Source organism: Thamnophis sirtalis, unplaced genomic scaffold (assembly GCF_051295495.1).
Source record: "Thamnophis sirtalis isolate CommonGarterSnake01/CBP01778 unplaced genomic scaffold, rThaSir2_p1.2 scaffold_43, whole genome shotgun sequence".
NCBI lineage: Eukaryota > Metazoa > Chordata > Lepidosauria > Squamata > Natricidae > Thamnophis > Thamnophis sirtalis.
The window spans coordinates 116,170-137,500 of NW_028261423.1; the positions used below are offsets into that span (position 1 = coordinate 116,170).

Genomic DNA, 21,331 nt, shown 5'->3' on the forward strand with positions numbered 1-21,331 from the left:
ATAGATAGATAGATAGATAGTTGATATGATGGATAGACAGACAGACAGATAAGGCTAGATGGATGGATAGCTAGAGCTAGATTGTTGATATAATAAGAGATTGATAGAGATATGGATGGATAGATAGATAGTTGATATGATTAGATAGATAGATAGATAGATAGATAGATAGATAGTTGATATGATGGATAGACAGACAGACAGATATGGCTAGATGGATGGATAGCTAGAGATAGATTGTTGATATAATAAGAGATTGATAGAGATGGATGGATGGATAGATAGATAGTTGATATGATTAGATAGATAGATAGATAGATAGATAGATAGATAGATGATATGAAGGATAGACAGACAGACAGACAAATATGGCTAGATGGATGGATAGCTAGAGATAGATTGTTGATATGATAAGAGATTGATAGAGATATGGATGGATGGATAGATAGATAGTTGATATGATTAGATAGATAGATAGATAGATAGATAGATAGATAGATAGATAGATAGATAGATAGTTGATATGATGGATAGACAGACAGACAGATAAGGCTAGATGGATGGATAGCTAGAGCTAGATTGTTGATATAATAAGAGATTGATAGAGATATGGATGGATAGATAGATAGTTGATATGATTAGATAGATAGATAGATAGATAGATAGATAGATAGATAGATAGATAGATAGATAGATAGTTGATATGATGGATAGACAGACAGACAGATATGGCTAGATGGATGGATAGCTAGAGATAGATTGTTGATATAATAAGAGATTGATAGAGATATGGATGGATGGATAGATAGTTGATATGATTAGATAGATAGATAGATAGATAGATAGATAGATAGATAGATAGATAGATAGATAGTTGATATGATGGATAGAGAGACAGACAGACAGATATGGCTAGATGGATGGATAGCTAGAGATAGATTGTTGATATGATAAGAGATTGATAGAGATATGAATGGATGGATAGATAGATAGTTGATATGATTAGATAGATAGGTAGATAGATAGATGATAGATGATAGATAGATGATAGATAGATAGATAGATAGATAGATAGATAGATAGATAGATAGATAGATAGTTGATATGATGGATAGACAGACAGACAGACAGATATGGCTAGATGGATGGATAGCTAGAGATAGATAGTTGATATGATAAGAGATTGATAGAGATATGAATGGATGGATAGATAGATAGTTGATATGATTAGATAGATAGGTAGATAGATAGATGATAGATAGATGATAGATAGATAGATAGATAGATAGATAGATAGATAGATAGTTGATATGATGGATAGACAGATAGACAGACAGATATGGCTAGATGGATGGATAGCTAGAGATAGATTGTTGATATGATAAGAGATTGATAGAGATATGGATGGATGGATAGATACGTGGCACGACAAAACCGCGCTACGCAAAATAGCGGAGATTAAATCGCGTCACTAAAGTCGCGACGTCATCATCGCGCGTCATCACCGCGGGGACAACAGCGCGGTGACAGAAGGGCGTTCTACATGCTTCGTTCTTTGCCTCCAAAGGTAGCCCTCCTCTTCCAGCTGACAGCGGCAGCGGGCACGGGGCAAAGCGGGCTGCCCAGCAGCAGCAGCCCGCGGGAAGGGTCCAGCTCAGCCGCGGGGGGCAGCAGGAAGCCCGCGGGGGGCCCGAGCAGGGCCGCCGACGCTGGTGGCGGAGGAGGACGCAGCAGCGGCAGCGGCTGAGGCTCTCCCGGGGCCGGCGAAGCGGGCTTGCCTGGCAGAGGCAGGCCGCCCTCTTCTTCCTCAACAACATCTCCTTGGATGGGCAGCCGCCACCACCGGGCAAGCCCGCTTCGCCGGCCCCGGGAGAGCCTCAGCCGCCGCCGCCGCCCGCCCTGCCTCTTCCTCCGGGAGAGGCGCCGGCGGCGGAGGCCGCCCGTCCAAGGAGATGTTGTTGAGGAAGAAGAGGGCAGCCTGCCTCCGCCGGGCAAGCCCGCTTCGCCGGCTCGGGAGAGCCTCAGCCGCCGCCGCTGCCGCGTCCTCCTCCGCTTCCTGATGCCCCCCGCGGCTGTGCTGGACCCTTCCCGCGGGCTGCTGCTGCTGGGCAGCCCGCTTTGCCCCGTGCCCGCTGCCGCTGTCAGCTGGAGGAGGAGGGCTACCTTTGGAGGCAAAGAATGAAGCATGTAGAATGCCCTTCTGTCACCGCGCTGTTGTCGCGGCGGTAGGGTCGTTTTTTTATTAGCGCTTCGGACGCCGCGGATTTGCCTCCGCACTTATGTCGGCGCGGATAAGGGCATCGCGGTTTTGTGGTGGAACCGGATAGATAGATAGTTGATATGATAGATAGATAGATAGATAGATAGATAGATAGATAGATAGATAGATAGATAGATAGATAGATAGATACAGATAGATAGATAGATAGATAGGTAGTTGATATGATGGATAGACAGACAGACAGATATGGCTAGATGGATGGATAGCTAGAGATAGATTGTTGATATAATAAGAGATTGATAGAGATATGGATGGATGGATAGATAGATAGTTGATATGATTAGATAAATAGATAGATAGATAGATAGATAGATAGATAGATAGTTGATATGATGGATAGACAGACAGATATGGCTAGATGGATGGATAGCTAGAGATAGATTGTTATGATAAGAGATTGATAGAGATATGGATGGATGGATAGATAGATAGTTGATATGATTAGATAGATAGATAGATAGATAGATAGATAGATAGATAGATAGATAGATAGATAGATAGATAGATAGTTGATATGATGGATAGACAGACAGATAAGGCTAGATGGATGGATAGCTAGAGCTAGATTGTTGATATAATAAGAGATTGATAGAGATATGGATGGATAGATAGATAGATAGTTGATATGATTAGATAGATAGATAGATAGATAGATAGATAGATAGATAGATAGATAGATAGTTGATATGATGGATAGACAGACAGACAGACAGATATGGCTAGATGGATGGATAGCTAGAGATAGATTGTTGATATGATAAGAGATTGATAGAGATATGAATGGATGGATAGATAGATAGTTGATATGATTAGATAGATAGGTAGGTAGGTAGGTAGGTAGATAGATAGATAGATAGATAGATAGATAGATAGATAGATAGATAGATAGATAGATAGATAGATAGTTGATATGATGGATAGACAGACAGACAGATAAGGCTAGATGGATGGATAGCTAGAGATAGATTGTTGATATAATAAGAGATTGATAGAGATATGGATGGATAGATAGATAGATAGTTGATATGATTAGATAGATAGATAGATAGATAGATAGATAGATAGATAGATAGATAGATAGATAGATAGATAGTTGATATGATGGATAGACAGACAGACAGATATGGCTAGATGGATGGATAGCTAGAGATAGATTGTTGATATAATAAGAGATTGATAGAGATATGGATGGATGGATAGATAGATAGTTGATATGATTAGATAGATAGATAGATAGATAGATAGATAGATAGATAGATAGATAGATAGATAGATAGATAGTTGATATGATGGATAGACAGACAGACAGATATGGCTAGATGGATGGATAGCTAGAGATAGATTGTTGATATGATAAGAGATTGATAGAGATATGGATGGATGGATAGATAGATAGTTGATATGATTAGATAGATAGATAGATAGATAGATAGATAGATAGATAGATAGATAGATAGATAGATAGTTGATATGATGGATAGACAGACAGACAGATATGGCTAGATGGATGGATAGCTAGAGATAGGTTGTTGATATAATAAGAGATTGATAGAGATATGGATGGATGGATAGATAGATAGTTGATATGATTAGATAGATAGATAGATAGATAGATAGATAGATAGATAGATAGATAGATAGATAGATAGATAGATAGATGATATGAAGGATAGACAGACAGACAGACAAATATGGCTAGATGGATGGATAGCTAGAGATAGATTGTTGATATGATAAGAGATTGATAGAGATATGGATGGATGGATAGATAGATAGTTGATATGATTAGATAGATAGATAGATAGATAGATAGATAGATAGATAGATAGTTGATATGATGGATAGACAGACAGACAGATAAGGCTAGATGGATGGATAGCTAGAGCTAGATTGTTGATATAATAAGAGATTGATAGAGATATGGATGGATAGATAGATAGTTGATATGATTAGATAGATAGATAGATAGATAGATAGATAGATAGATAGATAGTTGATATGATGGATAGACAGACAGACAGATATGGCTAGATGGATGGATAGCTAGAGATAGATTGTTGATATAATAAGAGATTGATAGAGATGGATGGATGGATAGATAGATAGTTGATATGATTAGATAGATAGATAGATAGATAGATAGATAGATAGATAGATAGATAGATGATATGAAGGATAGACAGACAGACAGACAAATATGGCTAGATGGATGGATAGCTAGAGATAGATTGTTGATATGATAAGAGATTGATAGAGATATGGATGGATGGATAGATAGATAGTTGATATGATTAGATAGATAGATAGATAGATAGATAGATAGATAGATAGTTGATATGATGGATAGACAGACAGACAGATAAGGCTAGATGGATGGATAGCTAGAGCTAGATTGTTGATATAATAAGAGATTGATAGAGATATGGATGGATAGATAGATAGTTGATATGATTAGATAGATAGATAGATAGATAGATAGATAGATAGATAGATAGATAGATAGATAGATAGATAGTTGATATGATGGATAGACAGACAGACAGATATGGCTAGATGGATGGATAGCTAGAGATAGATTGTTGATATAATAAGAGATTGATAGAGATATGGATGGATGGATAGATAGTTGATATGATTAGATAGATAGATAGATAGATAGATAGATAGATAGATAGATAGATAGATAGATAGATAGATAGTTGATATGATGGATAGAGAGACAGACAGACAGATATGGCTAGATGGATGGATAGCTAGAGATAGATTGTTGATATGATAAGAGATTGATAGAGATATGAATGGATGGATAGATAGATAGTTGATATGATTAGATAGATAGGTAGATAGATAGATGATAGATGATAGATAGATGATAGATAGATAGATAGATAGATAGATAGATAGATAGATAGATAGATAGATAGTTGATATGATGGATAGACAGACAGACAGACAGATATGGCTAGATGGATGGATAGCTAGAGATAGATAGTTGATATGATAAGAGATTGATAGAGATATGAATGGATGGATAGATAGATAGTTGATATGATTAGATAGATAGGTAGATAGATAGATGATAGATAGATGATAGATAGATAGATAGATAGATAGATAGATAGATAGTTGATATGATGGATAGACAGATAGACAGACAGATATGGCTAGATGGATGGATAGCTAGAGATAGATTGTTGATATGATAAGAGATTGATAGAGATATGGATGGATGGATAGATAGTTGATATGATTAGATAGATAGATAGATAGATAGATAGATAGATAGATAGATAGATAGATAGATAGATAGTTGATATGATGGATAGACAGACAGACAGATATGGCTAGATGGATGGATAGCTAGAGATAGATTGTTGATATAATAAGAGATTGATAGAGATATGGATGGATGGATAGATAGTTGATATGATTAGATAGATAGATAGATAGATAGATAGATAGATAGATAGATAGATAGATAGATAGATAGATAGATAGTTGATATGATGGATAGAGAGACAGACAGACAGATATGGCTAGATGGATGGATAGCTAGAGATAGATTGTTGATATGATAAGAGATTGATAGAGATATGAATGGATGGATAGATAGATAGTTGATATGATTAGATAGATAGGTAGATAGATAGATGATAGATGATAGATAGATGATAGATAGATAGATAGATAGATAGATAGATAGATAGATAGATAGATAGATAGTTGATATGATGGATAGACAGACAGACAGACAGATATGGCTAGATGGATGGATAGCTAGAGATAGATAGTTGATATGATAAGAGATTGATAGAGATATGAATGGATGGATAGATAGATAGTTGATATGATTAGATAGATAGGTAGATAGATAGATGATAGATAGATGATAGATAGATAGATAGATAGATAGATAGATAGATAGATAGTTGATATGATGGATAGACAGATAGACAGACAGATATGGCTAGATGGATGGATAGCTAGAGATAGATTGTTGATATGATAAGAGATTGATAGAGATATGGATGGATGGATAGATAGATAGTTGATATGATTAGATAGATAGGTAGATAGATAGATGATAGATGATAGATAGATGATAGATAGATAGATAGATAGATAGATAGATAGATAGTTGATATGATGGATAGACAGACAGACAGACAGATATGGCTAGATGGATGGATAGCTAGAGATAGATAGTTGATATGATAAGAGATTGATAGAGATATGAATGGATGGATAGATAGATAGTTGATATGATTAGATAGATAGGTAGATAGATAGATGATAGATAGATGATAGATAGATAGATAGATAGATAGATAGATAGATAGTTGATATGATGGATAGACAGATAGACAGACAGATATGGCTAGATGGATGGATAGCTAGAGATAGATTGTTGATATGATAAGAGATTGATAGAGATATGGATGGATGGATAGATACGTGGCACGACAAAACCGCGCTACGCAAAATAGCGGAGATTAAATCGCGTCACTAAAGTCGCGACGTCATCATCGCGCGTCATCACCGCGGGGACAACAGCGCGGTGACAGAAGGGCGTTCTACATGCTTCGTTCTTTGCCTCCAAAGGTAGCCCTCCTCTTCCAGCTGACAGCGGCAGCGGGCACGGGGCAAAGCGGGCTGCCCAGCAGCAGCAGCCCGCGGGAAGGGTCCAGCTCAGCCGCGGGGGGCAGCAGGAAGCCCGCGGGGGGCCCGAGCAGGGCCGCCGACGCTGGTGGCGGAGGAGGACGCAGCAGCGGCAGCGGCTGAGGCTCTCCCGGGGCCGGCGAAGCGGGCTTGCCTGGCAGAGGCAGGCCGCCCTCTTCTTCCTCAACAACATCTCCTTGGATGGGCAGCCGCCACCACCGGGCAAGCCCGCTTCGCCGGCCCCGGGAGAGCCTCAGCCGCCGCCGCCGCCCGCCCTGCCTCTTCCTCCGGGAGAGGCGCCGGCGGCGGAGGCCGCCCGTCCAAGGAGATGTTGTTGAGGAAGAAGAGGGCAGCCTGCCTCCGCCGGGCAAGCCCGCTTCGCCGGCTCGGGAGAGCCTCAGCCGCCGCCGCTGCCGCGTCCTCCTCCGCTTCCTGATGCCCCCCGCGGCTGTGCTGGACCCTTCCCGCGGGCTGCTGCTGCTGGGCAGCCCGCTTTGCCCCGTGCCCGCTGCCGCTGTCAGCTGGAGGAGGAGGGCTACCTTTGGAGGCAAAGAATGAAGCATGTAGAATGCCCTTCTGTCACCGCGCTGTTGTCGCGGCGGTAGGGTCGTTTTTTTATTAGCGCTTCGGACGCCGCGGATTTGCCTCCGCACTTATGTCGGCGCGGATAAGGGCATCGCGGTTTTGTGGTGGAACCGGATAGATAGATAGTTGATATGATAGATAGATAGATAGATAGATAGATAGATAGATAGATAGATAGATAGATAGATAGATAGATACAGATAGATAGATAGATAGATAGGTAGTTGATATGATGGATAGACAGACAGACAGATATGGCTAGATGGATGGATAGCTAGAGATAGATTGTTGATATAATAAGAGATTGATAGAGATATGGATGGATGGATAGATAGATAGTTGATATGATTAGATAAATAGATAGATAGATAGATAGATAGATAGATAGATAGTTGATATGATGGATAGACAGACAGATATGGCTAGATGGATGGATAGCTAGAGATAGATTGTTATGATAAGAGATTGATAGAGATATGGATGGATGGATAGATAGATAGTTGATATGATTAGATAGATAGATAGATAGATAGATAGATAGATAGATAGATAGATAGATAGATAGATAGATAGATAGATAGTTGATATGATGGATAGACAGACAGATAAGGCTAGATGGATGGATAGCTAGAGCTAGATTGTTGATATAATAAGAGATTGATAGAGATATGGATGGATAGATAGATAGATAGTTGATATGATTAGATAGATAGATAGATAGATAGATAGATAGATAGATAGATAGATAGTTGATATGATGGATAGACAGACAGACAGACAGATATGGCTAGATGGATGGATAGCTAGAGATAGATTGTTGATATGATAAGAGATTGATAGAGATATGAATGGATGGATAGATAGATAGTTGATATGATTAGATAGATAGGTAGGTAGGTAGGTAGGTAGATAGATAGATAGATAGATAGATAGATAGATAGATAGATAGATAGATAGATAGATAGATAGATAGATAGTTGATATGATGGATAGACAGACAGACAGATAAGGCTAGATGGATGGATAGCTAGAGATAGATTGTTGATATAATAAGAGATTGATAGAGATATGGATGGATAGATAGATAGATAGTTGATATGATTAGATAGATAGATAGATAGATAGATAGATAGATAGATAGATAGATAGATAGATAGTTGATATGATGGATAGACAGACAGACAGATATGGCTAGATGGATGGATAGCTAGAGATAGATTGTTGATATAATAAGAGATTGATAGAGATATGGATGGATGGATAGATAGATAGTTGATATGATTAGATAGATAGATAGATAGATAGATAGATAGATAGATAGATAGATAGATAGATAGATAGATAGTTGATATGATGGATAGACAGACAGACAGATATGGCTAGATGGATGGATAGCTAGAGATAGATTGTTGATATGATAAGAGATTGATAGAGATATGGATGGATGGATAGATAGATAGTTGATATGATTAGATAGATAGATAGATAGATAGATAGATAGATAGATAGATAGATAGATAGTTGATATGATGGATAGACAGACAGACAGATATGGCTAGATGGATGGATAGCTAGAGATAGGTTGTTGATATAATAAGAGATTGATAGAGATATGGATGGATGGATAGATAGATAGTTGATATGATTAGATAGATAGATAGATAGATAGATAGATAGATAGATAGATAGATAGATAGATAGATAGATAGATAGATAGATGATATGAAGGATAGACAGACAGACAGACAAATATGGCTAGATGGATGGATAGCTAGAGATAGATTGTTGATATGATAAGAGATTGATAGAGATATGGATGGATGGATAGATAGATAGTTGATATGATTAGATAGATAGATAGATAGATAGATAGATAGATAGATAGATAGATAGTTGATATGATGGATAGACAGACAGACAGATAAGGCTAGATGGATGGATAGCTAGAGCTAGATTGTTGATATAATAAGAGATTGATAGAGATATGGATGGATAGATAGATAGTTGATATGATTAGATAGATAGATAGATAGATAGATAGATAGATAGATAGATAGTTGATATGATGGATAGACAGACAGACAGATATGGCTAGATGGATGGATAGCTAGAGATAGATTGTTGATATAATAAGAGATTGATAGAGATGGATGGATGGATAGATAGATAGTTGATATGATTAGATAGATAGATAGATAGATAGATAGATAGATAGATAGATAGATGATATGAAGGATAGACAGACAGACAGACAAATATGGCTAGATGGATGGATAGCTAGAGATAGATTGTTGATATGATAAGAGATTGATAGAGATATGGATGGATGGATAGATAGATAGTTGATATGATTAGATAGATAGATAGATAGATAGATAGATAGATAGATAGTTGATATGATGGATAGACAGACAGACAGATAAGGCTAGATGGATGGATAGCTAGAGCTAGATTGTTGATATAATAAGAGATTGATAGAGATATGGATGGATAGATAGATAGTTGATATGATTAGATAGATAGATAGATAGATAGATAGATAGATAGATAGATAGATAGATAGATAGTTGATATGATGGATAGACAGACAGACAGATATGGCTAGATGGATGGATAGCTAGAGATAGATTGTTGATATAATAAGAGATTGATAGAGATATGGATGGATGGATAGATAGTTGATATGATTAGATAGATAGATAGATAGATAGATAGATAGATAGATAGATAGATAGATAGATAGTTGATATGATGGATAGAGAGACAGACAGACAGATATGGCTAGATGGATGGATAGCTAGAGATAGATTGTTGATATGATAAGAGATTGATAGAGATATGAATGGATGGATAGATAGATAGTTGATATGATTAGATAGATAGGTAGATAGATAGATGATAGATGATAGATAGATGATAGATAGATAGATAGATAGATAGATAGATAGATAGATAGTTGATATGATGGATAGACAGACAGACAGACAGATATGGCTAGATGGATGGATAGCTAGAGATAGATAGTTGATATGATAAGAGATTGATAGAGATATGAATGGATGGATAGATAGATAGTTGATATGATTAGATAGATAGGTAGATAGATAGATGATAGATAGATGATAGATAGATAGATAGATAGATAGATAGATAGATAGTTGATATGATGGATAGACAGATAGACAGACAGATATGGCTAGATGGATGGATAGCTAGAGATAGATTGTTGATATGATAAGAGATTGATAGAGATATGGATGGATGGATAGATACGTGGCACGACAAAACCGCGCTACGCAAAATAGCGGAGATTAAATCGCGTCACTAAAGTCGCGACGTCATCATCGCGCGTCATCACCGCGGGGACAACAGCGCGGTGACAGAAGGGCGTTCTACATGCTTCGTTCTTTGCCTCCAAAGGTAGCCCTCCTCTTCCAGCTGACAGCGGCAGCGGGCACGGGGCAAAGCGGGCTGCCCAGCAGCAGCAGCCCGCGGGAAGGGTCCAGCTCAGCCGCGGGGGGCAGCAGGAAGCCCGCGGGGGGCCCGAGCAGGGCCGCCGACGCTGGTGGCGGAGGAGGACGCAGCAGCGGCAGCGGCTGAGGCTCTCCCGGGGCCGGCGAAGCGGGCTTGCCTGGCAGAGGCAGGCCGCCCTCTTCTTCCTCAACAACATCTCCTTGGATGGGCAGCCGCCACCACCGGGCAAGCCCGCTTCGCCGGCCCCGGGAGAGCCTCAGCCGCCGCCGCCGCCCGCCCTGCCTCTTCCTCCGGGAGAGGCGCCGGCGGCGGAGGCCGCCCGTCCAAGGAGATGTTGTTGAGGAAGAAGAGGGCAGCCTGCCTCCGCCGGGCAAGCCCGCTTCGCCGGCTCGGGAGAGCCTCAGCCGCCGCCGCTGCCGCGTCCTCCTCCGCTTCCTGATGCCCCCCGCGGCTGTGCTGGACCCTTCCCGCGGGCTGCTGCTGCTGGGCAGCCCGCTTTGCCCCGTGCCCGCTGCCGCTGTCAGCTGGAGGAGGAGGGCTACCTTTGGAGGCAAAGAATGAAGCATGTAGAATGCCCTTCTGTCACCGCGCTGTTGTCGCGGCGGTAGGGTCGTTTTTTTATTAGCGCTTCGGACGCCGCGGATTTGCCTCCGCACTTATGTCGGCGCGGATAAGGGCATCGCGGTTTTGTGGTGGAACCGGATAGATAGATAGTTGATATGATAGATAGATAGATAGATAGATAGATAGATAGATAGATAGATAGATAGATAGATAGATACAGATAGATAGATAGATAGATAGGTAGTTGATATGATGGATAGACAGACAGACAGATATGGCTAGATGGATGGATAGCTAGAGATAGATTGTTGATATAATAAGAGATTGATAGAGATATGGATGGATGGATAGATAGATAGTTGATATGATTAGATAAATAGATAGATAGATAGATAGATAGATAGATAGATAGTTGATATGATGGATAGACAGACAGATATGGCTAGATGGATGGATAGCTAGAGATAGATTGTTATGATAAGAGATTGATAGAGATATGGATGGATGGATAGATAGATAGTTGATATGATTAGATAGATAGATAGATAGATAGATAGATAGATAGATAGATAGATAGATAGTTGATATGATGGATAGACAGACAGACAGATAAGGCTAGATGGATGGATAGCTAGAGCTAGATTGTTGATATAATAAGAGATTGATAGAGATATGGATGGATAGATAGATAGTTGATATGATTAGATAGATAGATAGATAGATAGATAGATAGATAGATAGATAGATAGATAGATAGATAGTTGATATGATGGATAGACAGACAGACAGATATGGCTAGATGGATGGATAGCTAGAGATAGATTGTTGATATAATAAGAGATTGATAGAGATATGGATGGATGGATAGATAGTTGATATGATTAGATAGATAGATAGATAGATAGATAGATAGATAGATAGATAGATAGATAGATAGTTGATATGATGGATAGAGAGACAGACAGACAGATATGGCTAGATGGATGGATAGCTAGAGATAGATTGTTGATATGATAAGAGATTGATAGAGATATGAATGGATGGATAGATAGATAGTTGATATGATTAGATAGATAGGTAGATAGATAGATGATAGATGATAGATAGATGATAGATAGATAGATAGATAGATAGATAGATAGATAGATAGTTGATATGATGGATAGACAGACAGACAGACAGATATGGCTAGATGGATGGATAGCTAGAGATAGATAGTTGATATGATAAGAGATTGATAGAGATATGAATGGATGGATAGATAGATAGTTGATATGATTAGATAGATAGGTAGATAGATAGATGATAGATAGATGATAGATAGATAGATAGATAGATAGATAGATAGATAGTTGATATGATGGATAGACAGATAGACAGACAGATATGGCTAGATGGATGGATAGCTAGAGATAGATTGTTGATATGATAAGAGATTGATAGAGATATGGATGGATGGATAGATACGTGGCACGACAAAACCGCGCTACGCAAAATAGCGGAGATTAAATCGCGTCACTAAAGTCGCGACGTCATCATCGCGCGTCATCACCGCGGGGACAACAGCGCGGTGACAGAAGGGCGTTCTACATGCTTCGTTCTTTGCCTCCAAAGGTAGCCCTCCTCTTCCAGCTGACAGCGGCAGCGGGCACGGGGCAAAGCGGGCTGCCCAGCAGCAGCAGCCCGCGGGAAGGGTCCAGCTCAGCCGCGGGGGGCAGCAGGAAGCCCGCGGGGGGCCCGAGCAGGGCCGCCGACGCTGGTGGCGGAGGAGGACGCAGCAGCGGCAGCGGCTGAGGCTCTCCCGGGGCCGGCGAAGCGGGCTTGCCTGGCAGAGGCAGGCCGCCCTCTTCTTCCTCAACAACATCTCCTTGGATGGGCAGCCGCCACCACCGGGCAAGCCCGCTTCGCCGGCCCCGGGAGAGCCTCAGCCGCCGCCGCCGCCCGCCCTGCCTCTTCCTCCGGGAGAGGCGCCGGCGGCGGAGGCCGCCCGTCCAAGGAGATGTTGTTGAGGAAGAAGAGGGCAGCCTGCCTCCGCCGGGCAAGCCCGCTTCGCCGGCTCGGGAGAGCCTCAGCCGCCGCCGCTGCCGCGTCCTCCTCCGCTTCCTGATGCCCCCCGCGGCTGTGCTGGACCCTTCCCGCGGGCTGCTGCTGCTGGGCAGCCCGCTTTGCCCCGTGCCCGCTGCCGCTGTCAGCTGGAGGAGGAGGGCTACCTTTGGAGGCAAAGAATGAAGCATGTAGAATGCCCTTCTGTCACCGCGCTGTTATCGCGGCGGTAGGGTCGTTTTTTTATTAGCGCTTCAGACGCCGCGGATTTGCCTCCGCACTTATGTCGGCGCGGATAAGGGCATCGCGGTTTTGTGGTGGAACCGGATAGATAGATAGTTGATATGATAGATAGATAGATAGATAGATAGATAGATAGATAGATAGATAGATAGATAGATAGATAGATAGTTAGTTGATATGATGGATAGAGAGACAGACAGACAGATATGGCTAGATGGATGGATAGCTAGAGATAGATTGTTGATATGATAAGAGATTATCAATGGATGGATGGATAGATAGATAGTTGATATGATTAGATAGATAGCTGATATGATAAATTGATAGTTAGAAATATGGCTAAATGGATGGATGGATAGATTGTTGATATGATAAGAAATTGATAGAGATATGGTTAGGTGGATGGATAGATGATGTGATGATAGATATAGAGATATGGATATATAAATAATGGGTAGATGATAGATAGAGACATAGATAGAGGGCGAGAGAGATACACGTTATGTAGAATAGGTAGGTGGGTAGATATAGGATGGATAGGCAGATTGATAGTTGATATCATAAGATAGATACAAAGATAAACAGATTAGATCAGTGGGTCTCAACCTTCCTAATGCTGCGACCCTTTAATACAGTTCCTTGCGTTGTGCTGACCCCCAACCATAAAATTATTTTATCTTTTCTGTATTTTTTTGAAAATATGTGTTTTCCAATGGTCTTAGGCGACCCCTGTGAAAGGGTCATTTGACCCCCAAAGGGGTCCCGACCCACAGGTTGAGAACCACTGGATTAGATAGATGATAGATAGATGATAGATAGATGATAGATAGATGATAGATAGATGATAGATAGATAGATAGATAGATAGATAGATAGATAGATAGATAATGGATAGATGATATAGATATAGAGATATGGATATGTATACATAATGGGTAGATGATAGAGATAGAGATACATTATGTAGAATAGGTAGGTAGATATAGATGGTTGGATAGACAGATTGACATGGTTAATAGTTGATGGGATAAGATAGATACATAGATAGACAGATAGACAGACAGAGAGCGTGTTAGATACAGATAGACAGACAAACAGCCTTTGCTATTGAAGTTAGCTTGGAAACCAATAGTGACTAAGAGCTGAGGTGGCGCAGTGGTTAGGGTGCAGTACTGCAGGCCACTTCAGCTGACTGCTAACTGCAGTTCGGCGGTTCAAATCTCACTGGCTCAGGGTTGACTCAGCCTTCCATCCTTCCGAGGTGGGTGAAATGAGGACCCGGATTGTTGTTGGGGGTGATATGCTGACTCCATAAACCGCTTCGAGAGGGCTGAAAGCCCTATCAAGCGGTATATAAGTCTAACTGCTATTGCTATTGACTTACAACCATAATGAAGCCTGTATGACAATTGAAATTTCCCGGGGGTCATGTGATCCCCTTTTGTGACTTTCTGAGAAGCCAAGTCAATGGGTGATCTCAGAGTCGCTTCCCAACCATGTGACTCTCTTAACAACTGTCGTGATTCTCTTAACGACGATGGCAAGGAAGGTTGTAAAACGGGGCCAATGCTCCCTTAACGACCGTCTCGCTTGGCAATGGAGATTGGTGGGCTCAACTGCGGTCATCAGCCAAGGACGGCTGCGGCCTTGCAATTGGGGGGGGAGGGGGAAGGGGCTACGGCATCGTGGCTTCACTGCGGCGTCTACGATTTCCCGCGTCTTTTGCAGCTGCTTTTGCGTGGACTGTTTGAACACCTTGGTGGGACGCGGCACAGCGGAAGCCGCGCGGAAGGAAGAGCCGTGGAGCTGCTACATGTGCCGGCCGCCACAGCGCTATGGCGTTCTGCTCCGGCGGCGGGATTGGAACACGCGCCTGAAGGACTTCTTCACCAGCGAGGAAGGGCAGGAATATGTAAGGAATGGAGGGTTTTTTTTTTTTTTTGCGGCCAGGAAAGGTTGCAAAACGGGACGAAACCCCACTAAAGCCCCTGTCTCGCTTAGCAACTTACATTTTGGGCACCGTCGCGGTTGCAAGTTTTGCAACCTGTAGTCCTTTTGCTCTCTGTCTGCTTAACGACGGCTTCGAGTCACTTAACGACCTCAACAGGGAGACAGTGGGGATTGTGACTGTTTGACGGTCGCCTAGGTGTCTTGCTTAATGACAATGCAGTGTCTTACAATCTAAATTCTAAACTCAGTTATGGCCGTAAAGCGAGGACTACCCGTATTATATTCCCTCCTCAAATCGGAGCAGGGAAATGAATAATTTTCCGGACTTATGAGAGGGGCTCATGATGGTGGTGCCAAAACTGACCCCGCTAACAGCTGCTGGTGTGAGTTTTTGTGGGTCTCACACATGCCCCCTCTTTTTTTTTTTGTCCTCTCACCCCATCATAGGAGGCACCCAAAATCTACCCGGCCATCCCAGCTGCAAAACGGAAGGCCATCCGAGTGTTATCACTCTTCGACGGCATCGCTACAGGTGAGTCCTTGCTCAGGTGCAACGTATTAATGCCCTCCAGGGTCCCTCCCAGTTCTATTCTGATTGATTGATTGAGCAGGGGGGTGGACTAGAAGACCTCCAAGGTCCCTTCCAGCTCTATTCTGATTGATGGATTGAGCAGGGGGGTGGACTAGAAGACCTCCAAGGTCCCTTCCAGCTCTATTCTGATTGATTGATGGATTGATTGAGCAGGGGGTTGGACTAGAAGACCTCCAAGGTCCCTTCCAGCTCTATTCTGATTGATTAATGGATTGAGCAGGGGGTTGGACTAGAAGACCTCCAAGGTCCCTTCCAGCTCTATTCTGATTAATGGATTGAGCAGGGGGTTGGACTAGAAGACCTCCAAGGTCCCTCCCAGCTCTATTCTGATTGATTGATGGATTGAGCATGGGGTTGGACTAGAAGACCTCCAAGGTCCCTTCCAGCTCTATTATGATTGAGTCACATATCGACTATATAACCGCAGCGATTCACTTAACAACTGGGACAAGGAAAGTTGTAAAACGGGGGGGGGCAAAAGCTCACTTAACAAATGCCTGGGTCCCCTTGCAGGAATTCCACACTCCATTGTGTGGGAAGAGAGGGAAAAATTTCTTCTCTGCTCATGGAGAAAGTGGTCGCGATGTGCCTTTTTAACGTTTTTCGCCACAGGCTAAATAGACAAATCCCCTTAGCAGCGACGCCTTCAGGAAAACTGGGAGTGTTGTAAAGCAGGGAGAACTGTGCGGCTCTACCACGTCAAGCCGCTGTGGGGAAAGTTGGCAAAAGTCCCACCGTAATTTCTACCACCATTTTCTTCCTCCCCAAAGTTTCCGTCTTGGCACAAAGTTGGGGAGAATCCGTTTCCTTCTTTAAAACTTCTTCTTCGTCCTTTTATCATCAAATATGTTTTTTCCCTTCCTGTAACTCCCTCCTTTTTATTGGCAACCATTCCACTTGGCGTGTTTGAGTAGTCCTCGACTTACGACGGTTTGTTCAGTGACCGTTCAAAGTCACAACGGCATTGAAAAAAAAGGGAGTTATGAATGTTTTACACTTACGACCGTCCCAGCGTCCCCGGGGGGTGGGTGGGTGTCACCTGATCCAAATCCTTGGCAACTGACTCACATTTATGACGTGGTGGGGGTCACGTGATCCCCTTTTGCGACCTTCTGACGATCAAAAGTCAATGGGGGAGGCAGATTCGCTTAGCAACGGCAGTGATTACCGTAACAACGGCAGTGATTCATTTTAACAGCGGTGCGAAGAAAAGTCGTAAAACAGGACAAACCTCACTTAAAGCTGTCTTGTTAGCTGTGGAAATTTGGGGCCTCAGTTGTCGTAAGCCGAGGACTAGCCGTATATCTCCTTCCAATCTACAGGTAGTCCTCGACTTACAATGGTTCATTTAGTGACCATTTAAAGTTACAGCGGCATGGGAAAAACAACAACTTATGACCGTTTTTCACGTGATCAAAATCCAGGCGCTTGCCAACCGATTCGCATTTACGGCGGTCGCGGTGTCCCAGGGGGGATGACGTGCTCCCCTTTCGCGACCTTCTGACCCGCAAAATCAATGGGGGAATCCAGATTCACTTAACGACCGCCTGAGTAACTTAACCACTGCAGGGATTCGCATAGCAAAAAAGGCGGCAAGAAAGGATGCAAAATGGGGCAAAAATTCATTTAACGACCATCTCGCTTAGCAATGTAAATGCTGGGCTCCATTGTGGTCGTAAACCGAGGACTAGCTGTGCACTTATGTACTGGGAAAAGTACAGAAGTGACACAAAAAACACTTTTGTTTTATAAGCACAAATATTATTGTTTTATAAGCCCAAATATTATTGTTTTATAAGCACAAATTATTGTTTTATAAGCACAAATATTGTTTTATAAGCACAAATATTATTGTTTTATAAGCACAAATATTACAGGGTGTCCAGGAGAAATGTGAGGGTTGCACATCCTTTTCCCCCAGCGACACAAGGTGGATTTTTCCCCGGGCTGCCTGCTCCTCACCAGCCCCTCCCAAAAGGATCCCCTTTTCCCACCCCTGACCTTTCTGCTTTCCTAGGTTACCTGGTTCTGCGGGATCTGGGCATCCAGGTGGAGAAATACATCGCTTCGGAGATCTGCGAGGACTCCATCTCGGTGGGCACCGTGCGTCATGAAGGAAACATCCGATACGTGCATGATGTCCGGAACATCACCAAGAGACACGTAAGGAATCCGGCGTTCGAGAGGAAAATGCCTCAAGGAAGGCCATTTCTTGGAGGGTTGGTTAGTGGTGGGAGTCAAAGGAGGCATCAGCCTAGCATCCCTTCATAGTCACAAGCAGGCTAAACGTCTATGGGGATTCTCAGCCATGTAGGCCCTGGTTGTCCCAAAGGTGCTTTTTTCTTTTATTTTCTTTTTAATAGATTTTTTATTGTCCCCCCCCCCCCCATCTCTAACAACATTCAATCATCACATTAACATTGCTGTGTCATTGTACCTATATATGCATTGATCTTATATCGCTTCTATACAGTGGTGGGTTTCAAATTTTTTAAGAATCTCTCCTGTAGGTGTGGCCTGCTTTGTGGGAGTGGCTTGCCAGCCATGTGACTGGATGGGAGTGGCTTGCCGGCCATGTGACTGGGTGGGAGTGGCCAACGTGTAAACTGTGGTGAAACTCACTTAACAACGTTCTTGCTTAGCAACCAAAATGTTGGCTCAGGAACTCTGGCATTTGAAGCACGCAAGTCTTAAAGCTGTCAAGTTACAAGACCCTTGCACCCCTAACCCTTTAGAAAACCACCCCCCAGGAGTGTTCAAACTTGACAGCTTTAAGACTTGTGGACTTCAACTCCCAGAATTCCTCCTCTCGCTCTTCATCTTGATGATGTGCGGACGGGCGGGTGGTGGGAAGGAGCTGGAACCGGTTCTAAACAGCATGGTAGATTTGTGGAACCTCTTCTATAGAAGAGCTTAGAACTGGCAGGAACCCAGCCCTGCTTTTATATATACATTCATAGTTCTATACATTTCTCTATTGCTTTTGACTAAATTAACTTCATTGCTGTTATGCAACCATTTATACCAGTTATCCCACATTTCGTAGTATTCAGACTCTTCCTCGTCCTTTAATCTTAATGTTAATTTGTCCATTTCTGCACAATCTAGAATTTTCCGAATCACGAATCCATCCGGGGGGAATATTAGTCATTGCGCAGAGGGCCAGGCTAATCTTCTCTGCATTGTTCCAATTTTAGTATATGTGCTGCCGAAGCGAGCAATCTCAAAAGGTGGTTTTTTTCAAGAGGCAGCTGGACTTTCTGGCTTTTCCTTCTTGAAGAGGTTTCGCCTCTCATCCAAGAAGCTCCTTCAGTTCTCTGTTTATACTCCGTGCAGACAGCTGGTCATTTGCATCCTTCTAGAGTGTCAAACTCGAGGCCCCGGGGTGTGTTGTCTGTGCGCTTAGATCTGGCCAGTGGTGATATCTAATACCCCCACGCCAAAATCGGTCACAATTTAGAGCCCAAAGACTTACAGCCGTGATATCGTAAGCTCAGTTACCTTTGTAACATGAGGACTAGTTGCTTTTAAAAAGAAGGAAGCGGGGACGGAGGCTGTGCTGTAACCAGGGTCTCCCTTGCAGATCGACAAATGGGGTCCCTTCGATTTGGTGATTGGCGGAAGTCCCTGTAACGATCTCTCCATTGTAAACCCCGCCAGAAAAGGTTTGTATGGTAAGCGGAGGGATTTGAGATCCGGGTTTTTTGAGGGGGTGGGGGGAGCTTGGATCGGATTCCGGGGCACTGAGCTCTTCTTCTGACCACCCCCCCTTTTTTCTTGACCCTCCTGGCCAACAGAAGGGACCGGCCGGCTCTTCTTCGAGTTCTACCACCTCCTGAATTACACCCGTCCCAAAGTTGGAGAAGACCGGCCGTTCTTCTGGCTCTTCGAAAATGTGGTCTCCATGCGGGTCAACGACAAAAGGGACATTTGCCGCTTCCTGGAGGTAAAAAACAAAAACTGCCCTGGGTGGGTCAGAGACCAAGAAAACGTGGGGAGAGGGGGGGCTTTGGGGGGCTGCCGTGAAGTCTTTGTCCTGTGCAGCCGGCAGGCGTCTTCCTGAGACGGGAACGTCAGACGATGGTTAGTGTAAACCAGGGTTAGCTGGGCAATTTTGGGAGCTGTGGTCCAGGCGGCTTAGGAGAGAGCAAATAAGAATAGAATAGAATAGAATAGAATTAAGAATAGAAATAAGAATGGAATAGAATTTATAGAAAAGAATAGAATTGAAATAAGAATGGAATAGAAATTATAGAAAAGAATAGAATTGAAATAAGAATAGAATAGAAATTATAGAATAGAAATTAGACTAGAATAGAATAGAAATAAGAATAGAATAGAAATTATAAAAAAGAATAGAATAGAAATTAGAATAGAATAGAATAGAAATTATAAAAAAGAATAGAATTGAAATAAGAATCAAATAGAAATAAGAATAGAATAGAAATTATGGAAAAGAATAGAATAGAAATTAGACTAGAATAGAAACTATAGAAAAGAATAGAAATAAGAATAGAAATTATAGAAAAGAATAGAATAGAAATTAGACTAGAATCAAATAGAAAAAAGAATAGAATAGAAATTATAGAAAAGAACAGAATAGAAATTAGACTAGAATAGAAACTATAGAAAAGAATAGAATTGAAATAAGAATTGAATAGAAATAAGAATAGAATAGAAATAAGAATAGAATAGAAATAAGAATAGAATAGGAATAGAAAATACAAGAGAGCTGGAAGGGACCTTGGAGGTCTTCTAGTCCAACCCTCTGCTCAAACAGGACACTCTAGACCAGTGTTTCTCAACCTTGGCGACTTTAAATCCTGTGGACTTCAACTCCCAGAATTCCCCATCCAGCTGGCTAGGGGATTCTGGGAGTTGAAGTCCACAGGACTTCAAGTCGCCGAGGTTGAGAAACACTGCCCTAGACCCTTTCAGAC

The 21,331-nt window shown here is 42.2% G+C and overlaps 1 protein-coding gene and 1 non-coding gene across 2 annotated transcripts in view; one reads left to right on the forward strand and one right to left on the reverse strand.

The window, feature by feature from the left end:
- The window catches only part of DNMT3B (DNA methyltransferase 3 beta), a 46,853-nt gene that overhangs the window by 21,014 nt on the left and 4,508 nt on the right, over positions 1 to 21,331 (forward strand). Inside the window, exons 13-17 of the mRNA XM_087703176.1 lie at positions 15,578 to 15,761; positions 16,247 to 16,331; positions 18,409 to 18,554; positions 19,975 to 20,065; positions 20,189 to 20,337. Coding sequence (XP_087559302.1) covers positions 15,578 to 15,761; positions 16,247 to 16,331; positions 18,409 to 18,554; positions 19,975 to 20,065; positions 20,189 to 20,337 — 655 coding nt within the window. The remainder of the gene's footprint in view (positions 1 to 15,577; positions 15,762 to 16,246; positions 16,332 to 18,408; positions 18,555 to 19,974; positions 20,066 to 20,188; positions 20,338 to 21,331) is intronic.
- LOC148042211 (U6 spliceosomal RNA) lies at positions 19,506 to 19,612 on the reverse strand. Its single transcript, XR_015695258.1, has one exon. It is a non-coding gene; the product is annotated as a U6 spliceosomal RNA (small nuclear RNA).